Below are 8,545 nucleotides of genomic sequence, written 5' to 3'. Positions count from 1 at the left end.
ACAAACTCCAGCACACATATGTAATTCTCCTATCACTTTGCTGACATATATTCTAACATATACTGATTTACTTAAGCATTCCATCAGTTGATTCTAATGTTTTAGAAATATAATTTAGCACAATCTATCATTTTGATATAAAATCTCACTTTTGCATTTGCTTTGATAAAAGCATTTGATTTTTGTCTTGGGGTTTTCCTTCCCATCTAGTAACTACTTCTACCCAAATCTGAACAATTGTACCATGTAGAGAACATAAAGAGGTATGGTAGTTGGTATTCTGAGGTGTAAGCACCCGAGTTGGACTAGCAATCTCTTCTTGGAAGGTGGCTACTCAAGGTACCATGTGGGTTGTGCAAGACCAGATGCCAGCTGATCCCTGAGAAACCTGTTTTTCTCCTCACTGAACCCCATTTTGATGGACCTGGGGCACTCACTGACTGGATCCTATCATGTGTTTCTTGGCGGGATTTTAGTTGAAAATCTCAAACTGATTAAAATGTAAAAGGATAGCTCTTCCCTGCCTCCATCCTGCACTGGAACGCCCAGCCTTGGCCCTTCACTAGCTTCCCCCAAGCACAGGCCCTGGAGGCAGAGCTGATGGATTCTTGACACCTAAGGACCAGACTACATTCCCAGTTCCTGGACTGAGACCGCTGATGTTCTGGGTTTTGTGGGGATCTAAGCTGTGAGCAAGTGGATGAGAGTGATCTGTTTTTTCCCTGTCTCTCAATGTTTTAAAAAATGAAAAATAAGTAATTTTTAAAAGTCACTATTTAAAACACATGGAAAATAAAAACTTACATACTTTTTGTGGCTATTTTAAGACAAATAGAAAACAGAACCTACACCACGTATATGATCACATCTACAGTAGATCTTACAGTGATAGTATGTCTATGCATTTACTCATAGGAAATAGCAGCCTCCCTACCTCTGTGGTCTCCCATAGTAGGTTGTAGGATTGAAAAGCAGAAATCCTGAGTCTCTTAAAGTAGCATAAACAAAAAAGGAGTTGGGATGTTTGCTTTGTTTTATTTATTTCTTTGGGGCTGGGGAGAGACTTAAAAAAAAAAAGTTTGCTTTTGCTTCAGTGTTTCCCTAGGAGTGGAGAATTCATTTTCATGACACATCAACATGGATGAACAGTTTTCATGACAATCTGAGTTCAGTGTCCTCCGTGCAGTATGTGTTTCTGAAATCCAGCATGTGCATATTCAATTGGACATAAAGGTGTTCTTTGTTTTCTTGTTCACACATAGAAGGCGCTGCAACTCTGGCTTTAATAACACATTTCTTTTACAAAGTTCTTGTCTTTGATTTGGTTCAGAACCAAATTTCTAAGGAAGCACTTGGCAATAATGGCCTCAAGCATTTAAATGTCCCATGAAACAGCAATTAATGAAGTGGCTGCTGACTTGAAGAAATATAAATGAGGGAAGAATTAAAAGTTTGAATGTTAAGTTCAGAGCAAAGTATCAAGAACCTCCACCTCTCTTTTATAACATCTATGAGTAGAGGGAGGGCATAGAACTCCATGAATAATGTCACGTAAGCAGCACACACAGGCCTGGGAGGGTCTGTTCTCAGCAACTTTGTCACTGATTCTAGTTCAAAACAATGCTCTCAGGCTGCTGTTCAGTACTACTGAGTTAAAGCCTGAATAACAATCAACTTCCTTGGTTTAAAGTAAATTATTTCTTTTAAAACATGTTATTTTGTAAGCTGAACATCTGAACATCCTGTTTTCCCTTGAAAACTCAAACAAGAAAGTAAAATTACAAAGTCATAAGCTTCATCAACAGAGCTAGACGGACGTTTGCTTGTAGTTTTTGGTATCTAAAACCTTTTTTCCACACATTGCACAGATGCCTGAAATAAAATTAAAACATATGAGCAAACAAATCATAGTATCAATTGTTTGGTTTATTTAAATAAACTCGGCCACTTAAAACACCAGAGAAAAAACACATTTAACTGTGCGCGTAATTTAACTTCTATTTTGTCTTATAACAAAAATGAATTTGGTGAGGAAAATGCAAAAAGTTTGTGGAAAGTATATATTATGTCAAAAAAGGAATGACTGGATTTCAAATTTTTTGGTATCAAAAAACATGCATTTTCCAGGAACTGTTTGACGCAGCCTTGAGGAATTATTAAAGGCTATTCATTTTCTGTTACCCAAATCACTAGTAAATAAAGTGGTTTGTGTATGAATAGAATATGGCGTTAAAAGAGACTTACCCTTTTTGTAGGCACAGCCCTGGCAGTAATGAGAGCCTGGCTGGTGCACAGAACTTTTACAAATTCTGCAGGTGGAGAATTTATTCTTTCCATATGGATCAAACCTAGAATTTTTTTATAAAGAAAAACATATGCTGTAATAGAAATATTCCCAGGTACCCTAACATAAGCAATGCTCAGATTAATCCATTCTTGCTATTGCCATGCCCTCTCAAACTGCACTGCCTCATCTGCCTGGAGAGTGTCTAAAAGGCACCCCCCACCCCTGCTCCCTGGAAGTTGTATGCTTACGAAGAAACTGTACTTATTGCCAATCCTGTTCCTATCAGTCCTATGTGCTGTTCTGTTTGTGTGATACAAACATTACAGAAGAAACCGATGGATTCCATGTAAACTAAGTGACTGCTGAAGGATGACTGGGTAAATGCTCGATCATCCCAACCACTACTGAATTACAAATATGTAAGACAACCGTTCAAAACCAGGGCAAAGTCACAAGTGGAAGGAGTCCACACTAAGTCTCAGCTTTAAAAAAAAAATAACAAAATATATGAATACCAGTTATGATTTGTGAAGGAAAATGCTAAAGAGCTTGTCAGCAGGCTCATACCAGGCCTTTTCTCAATACCAAATGACCAATGACTAAATAGGTATGTGTCTTAATTTAAAATAAAATAAAAGATATGTATATTTTAAAGGTTGCCTGTTTCAATTATATTCATTTTATTGTCTCACTTTGGATCAACAGGTTTCTACTATGTAAAAATGCCATCTTACAGTGTCTGCAGTGCAAAGTAATTCCAAAACATTTCTCCTGAAATTGGCAGCTCTCTGATTCAAAACTGCAAAGTGACTTTCAGTAATATTCTCACACTGAATTACCAATACGGTCCTACACTTGGTGTTTTCCTTTATATAGTACAACAGCCCGCTTGCAAAGGGCTAATTTTCCAAGCCCAAAACAAAATCACTTTATTCCTGTAAAAAAACAAACAGAGATACAAATCTTCCTTTCAATAAACTCAATTTGTTTAGACCTATAGGTATGAAGACTAATATTTGTAAAAAAAAACATACTTTACTATCCTAAAATGAATGGTTCAATCACAGAAAACTTGCAGTTAATTAGCAGAGTTTTTTCTTTGTTAAAGTAATAATGGTGCATGATATAAACATCATGGGTTCAATGCACTATAGCTGTATACTTTCGAAAGCAAGATACTTAGAGCACTCCAAAATCCTAGCAACTTTCTAATGATACTTGAGCATGTTTGCAAACAAAAGGAACTAGAACTATATAAACCAGTAATCTGTTCCAATAACATCTTAATAAAAAAACCGAATGGTCATGACTGTCAATATATGCTGTGACACTGCACTGAAGAGTCAGTCTACTATGTTTTATAAATATTACTTAATAAGCACCTATGATGTGAAAAGCAGTGGAAGCTTTATTTTATTTTAAATCTTTGGGACAATGTTACAAAATAGGTACAGTACATCTGGTACATATATATTGAGTGCCAACTATATGCCAAAGATGAACATGGAACACAACACCACTACTCTCCTCAAGCTGATGTTCTAGGAAGGCAAGACAATTTAAAACAACAAGCTATTCAGACAGTGGTAGGTGTTACAGAGACAACTTAAGCAGGATATGTGGCAGAGAGGAAGAGGAGAGCAGAGGAGGCTAGTCTGATGTTAGCTCAGAGTTCCCTCTGAGGAGGTGACATTCCAGTTGACACCAGCGATAATAAGAAGGAACCAAATCCGTAAGTTCTGAGGGATGCACCCCGGGAAGCAGCAAAGTGCACAAACCTCTCCAGAGGAAGCAGGCGTGGCAAATCGAGTAAGACTAAATGAAGAATGAGGGCAAGTGTGGTCAACAGGGAGTCAGGGGGTGGGTGGCGGGGAGGGTGACAGTCTCATCATGGAGAGCCATGTAAGCACACGGGAGGGAGCTTAGCTTTGGTTCCATGTTAAAAAGCAACAGCAACAAACAAAACGGGGTTTTAAGCAGAGAAATCACATACAATGACCTTTTTCAGGGACTAGTCTGGAGACTGCGAGACAACTGTAGGAAATCAGACAAGCAGGGAGACAGAAAAGTATTTAGGTAATGAATAATTGGTGTGGGGCTGGCATGGTGGTGTGGCAAGCATCCCCTACATGCACCAGTTTGTGTCCTAGCTGCTCTAGTTCCAATCTAGCTCCTTGCTGATGGCCTGGAAAAAGTATCACAAGATGGCCCAAATGTTTGGCCCTCTGTCACTCATGTGGGAGACCAGATGAAGCTCCTGGCTTCAGCCTGGCTCAGCGCTGGCCAATGTGACTATCTCAGGATTCAACCGGCAGATGAAAGACCATTCTCTCTGTAACTCTTTCAAAACAATTAACTAAATCTTAAGAGAGAGAAGGAGGGTGAGATAACTGGTTTGGAATAGCATAATAGCAGAAGATTCAAGTAATGTTTCAGAGATAGTTTCAAAGAAATTGCTGATGGGTCTGGGAAGTGAGGAAAGGTAACAATCAGTGAGGAATCCTAGCTTTCAGGCTTGAATACCTAAAGTGGACAGTAATGCTAGCTACTGTGAAGAGATGGGAGGGGAAAAAAAACAAGTGTCCTGTTAAAGATATCAACTAAGGTTACTCAACTAACCATGAGATATACACCTGGAGCTCAGAGAGGTCAGAACTGGACACATCTTTGGGAACTGTGAACGCATAGTTTGAATTCAAATCAGAAAGACTAAAGCCACTTTTGGAGACTTTATAAGAAAAAGAAAAAGTTGAGTAAGGGTTGAGACACCTGAATGAAAAGGAACAACCAGTGCAGTGCCCAAAAAGCCAGGGGAATAGAGTGGTCAGACCAAGTTAGTAGAGATCAGGTAATATAAGAACAGGGAAGTGGCCATCTGTTTTAAAGGTCACCCATGATCTGGACAAAAGCAGTTTCAGCATGATGGGGGATAAAATGACAGCAGAGGCTGAAGGAAAGAATGTGGTTTAAGGACACTGACGGCGTGTCTGGGTAAGGCTTTTGAAAACACTGCTGTGAAGGGAAGCAAGGAATTAGGGTGGGCAACAGAAGGTTTTCTGGATGTTTTTACTTTTACCTATTGGAAAGACAAAGAGATGAGTGTGAGGGCAGATGGAGGGGAGAGAGAGACAGAAACAAAGACATTGGCCATGTGCTAGTTCATGTTTTCTGGTGAAATTATCAAGACAGAGGTCTGATGTCTTCACGGGCTGACCCAGTGGGGAGGATCAGTGTTCCCTGGCAGGCTGTAACAGACAAGTTGCATGCTCATGTTGTTTCATCACAACAGTGTGGTGACCATCAGGTTCTCCAGTGAGTGGACAGCAACATGACTGTCCTACAGACTCTTACCCACCTTGCTTTTTTTGAAGTCAAAGCTTTATTTTCATTCAGCTTTCTTCCTCCACTTTCTGTATCAAAATATGTAAGTTATTTATGGACATTTAATAGCTAGTCATCCATTGCAAAGTTCATTCATTGACTTTCTACCCTTAGAAGAGCTTATACCAAACATTCTTAAACTCTCATGAAATAGCTATGTTTTTCAGATGTCACTTAGAAAATATTAGGGAGACAATAAAAGTTTGTACAAAATACAGTGACTCAGCCACCAGGCAGTACTTTAGGGAGGAGTTCACATTTACTCTACCCAGTGTAAAACCCACGAGCCATCACTTCAGGAGCACAGACACGGAGTCCAGTGAAACTCCCATTTTCTTTCCTTTGAAAACAAACTTCACTAATGAAGGAGAAAAACAGTTCAAGTGATTTTTTTCCCCCCAAGATGATAAAAACAAAGGGAGGAAAGGGGAAATTAAATACACACTATAAGGTGTGGCATAGTCAACACTTGAAAATGTTGAATCAGTTTGCTGTCTCCTGCTTAAATCACATTAGGAACCTATCACGTAACAGAAAACTAGATGGAAGATACTAAATCCCAGGGGTCCTAGTATGTTCTTTATTGGTAAGATGCCTCAAAAACAAGACATCTCACTTTACAAATCAACGTAAAAGGCAAAGGATGATCCACAGGTTGTATTTCATTCCACTTCTATTTTCCAAAAAAAAAAAAAAGAATACCTGTAGTATTCCTTGCACCATCCTTCCATGTATCTGGAGTGATAACAGTACCAAGTTTCTTTTCACCTGTTAAAATAGTAAAAGGGGAATCAATTTACACCGCATGCTCAAGGTACACAATGTGATCAAAATCATATTACAGTGGCAGCCTGTCAGTGCCGGGTTAGGGGCTAGCAGACTGACTCAAGGTTTAAGAAAATCTTTTATTTGTTTTAAATGCAGGGGGCTGGGCAATGGCCCAGACTCGCACCTGAAGACTCAGACCCAGGCACTCTAATAGGGGATGCAAGTGTCCCAAGTGACAAATTAAACACAAATTACAGACAAGGCCCATGATACAGATTAAAGAGCTGTTCCTAAGAGGCTTTTGATACAAAGCTATTTAATTCAGACTTAAACACAACTAAGTCCAAACAACACCTTATATGCAAGGATTTGAGTTAAAGGTAGACAATGTCAAAAAAGCCGCATGCATCTTTTCTGAAGTGATGGGTAAGTTCCAAATGTGGTCATGACATTGCACGACTCCGTGAAGACACCAATCTCCACCATTTACATGGACAGATCACATAGCATGTGAATTGCATCTTAAGTGATGTTTCTCAAAGCTTTAAGCTAAGACTACAACGGCAAACGGGATCATATCTACAGAGAGAAGCATCTGGGCCACTCTGCTGTCACTCTTGGCGAGACACGTCAGAGAGGACCAGAGCACTTGGCATTGCTTGGACATTACCCTTAATTCTCAAAAAAAAAAAAAGGAACCCCCCATGGGTTATGCCATACTCCCATTTTACACATAGGAAACCAGGGACTGAGAGATACCTACTGACTAAATCGAACTACACAGCAGCCTTGGGGTGCGGGTAGGACAGGGTGTCATGGAGGACCGCGGGGCACACAGGCTAGAACCGCAGACCCGAGGGGAACGGAACAGCCCTCCTCGTCCCGCAGAAGCAGCCCCTGGACTCACATTTCTCGCACACCATCTTCCCGACGAAAACTCTCCTTCTCCGCTGGAGACGCCGCAGCCACCAGAAAACATCAACACTGCCGCCTGCGAAGACGGTCTCTTCCGGGTTGCGTCACTCCACTTCCGGCTGCGAGACCTCCGTTCCAGCCAATCCTACGCCTGGGACGCCGCGGGAGGAATGAAAGCCAGCGGGTAGGCGGGGCTGCCTCGTTGGCCCGCTCCCTCCCTTCTGCGATTGGCTGTGCGGCGGCGAGTCTCCGCCCCACGTACCTGCGCCTGCGCCAAGGTCGGGGCAGCCGGTCAAGCCTGATGGTGGGAGGCCGAAGGTCTCCTTCCCTCCGCGGGCGGGAGCGTTAGGTAAGCCCCGCTGGCTGCACTCGCCTCGGGGACGGGAATGCCAGCCGCCTCCGCCGTCTTCCCGAGTAGTCGCGAGGTTGCGGCGTGCCTCCTGGCCGGCGCACCCCTGGCGGGCCTCCCGGCCGGCGTGCACCAAAGGCTGCATGATGGACCGGTCCGCCTCAGCCGCGTTCCTATTGCCCCTCCTCCCTCACTCTGACAGCGCCGCTGGGCGCGGTCCTGGTCGGCTGAGGGACAGGGTCGGGCGGTAGGTGGGGTGCAGGTGTAGGTGGGGTGCAGGTGTAGTCCGCGGCTCCTGCGCTGGGAGCCCTCGCAGGTGTCTGCTCCCGGGCGGCCGGGCTCGGGGCGCGCCTGGCAGGTGTCCCCGTGGGCACGCGGGGCTGCGTTCCCGGCGAGGGCACACACTTCACCTGCCCGGCTTCCTTCTGTGAGGAAGCGCTGGAGCCCGGGTTCTGCCCCCTACGATTGCGGGTGGCCCCGAGGAAGGCACTAGAGGGCGAGGGGTCTGTTGAGAGAGTGGAGTTACGATGTCCTTGCCCCACCGATCCCCAAGCAGCTCAGAGGAGAGTCTGCGAAACTTTCTCTGTCCATTCCCGGCATCCCGCTTTCTCTTCCGGATACCTCGCGTGCTCCTTTAGGGGACCTTGCAACAGGTCTTCTGACTTACTTTTTTGTCAGTGGAATACTTGCCTTTGAAAATGACCGTATGAATCAAATAAGAGATTTTGGTCTTTCACACTGTTGAGCTCCATCCTTCCCTACCCACCTGTGTTTTTTAGAAAGTTTGTGTTTCATGGAATGTAACACGTTGACTATTAGTAGTCCTAACATTGTAGATAAAATAT

The 8,545-nt window shown here is 43.0% G+C and overlaps 2 protein-coding genes across 3 annotated transcripts in view; one reads left to right on the top strand and one right to left on the bottom strand.

Annotated features, from left to right (window-relative positions):
- Positions 1-1,023: 1,023 nt before the first annotated feature.
- On the bottom strand, positions 1,024-7,511 carry CRIPT (CXXC repeat containing interactor of PDZ3 domain). The gene is made up of 5 exons (XM_040993208.1): positions 7,344-7,511; positions 6,371-6,436; positions 5,643-5,697; positions 2,245-2,348; positions 1,024-1,872 (listed from the first exon to the last, which is right to left on the bottom strand). Exons 1-5 carry the CDS (start codon positions 7,357-7,359, stop codon positions 1,808-1,810), a joined length of 306 nt encoding a protein of 101 aa, XP_040849142.1. The 5' UTR covers positions 7,360-7,511; the 3' UTR covers positions 1,024-1,807.
- A 101-nt stretch (positions 7,512-7,612) lies between these two features.
- Positions 7,613-8,545, top strand: part of PIGF (phosphatidylinositol glycan anchor biosynthesis class F) — a 34,181-nt gene continuing 33,248 nt past the window's right edge. Inside the window, exon 1 of one of the 2 annotated variants that reach the window (XM_040993204.1) lies at positions 7,613-7,700. The gene's annotated coding sequence lies outside the window, so the exon portion shown is untranslated. Of the gene's footprint in view, positions 7,710-8,545 lie in introns of both variants that reach the window. The other variant, XM_040993203.1, reaches the window with a different exon arrangement.

Source organism: Ochotona curzoniae, unplaced genomic scaffold, assembly GCF_017591425.1.
Source record: "Ochotona curzoniae isolate NIBS_2020 unplaced genomic scaffold, NIBS_Ocur_1.0 contig_883, whole genome shotgun sequence".
NCBI lineage: Eukaryota > Metazoa > Chordata > Mammalia > Lagomorpha > Ochotonidae > Ochotona > Ochotona curzoniae.
The sequence above is the reverse complement of the archived record's forward strand: the minus strand, read 5'-3'. Positions and strand labels throughout refer to the sequence as shown.

Coding starts and splice junctions, on each gene's coding strand:
- CRIPT (XM_040993208.1), bottom strand. Junction 5,698..6,370: donor TGGTGCAAGGAATACTACAG/GTATTCTTTTTT, acceptor ATTTTGATACAG/AAAGTGGAGGAAGAAAGCTG. Junction 1,873..2,244: donor GGGCTGTGCCTACAAAAAGG/GTAAGTCTCTTT, acceptor ATTTTATTTCAG/GCATCTGTGCAATGTGTGGA.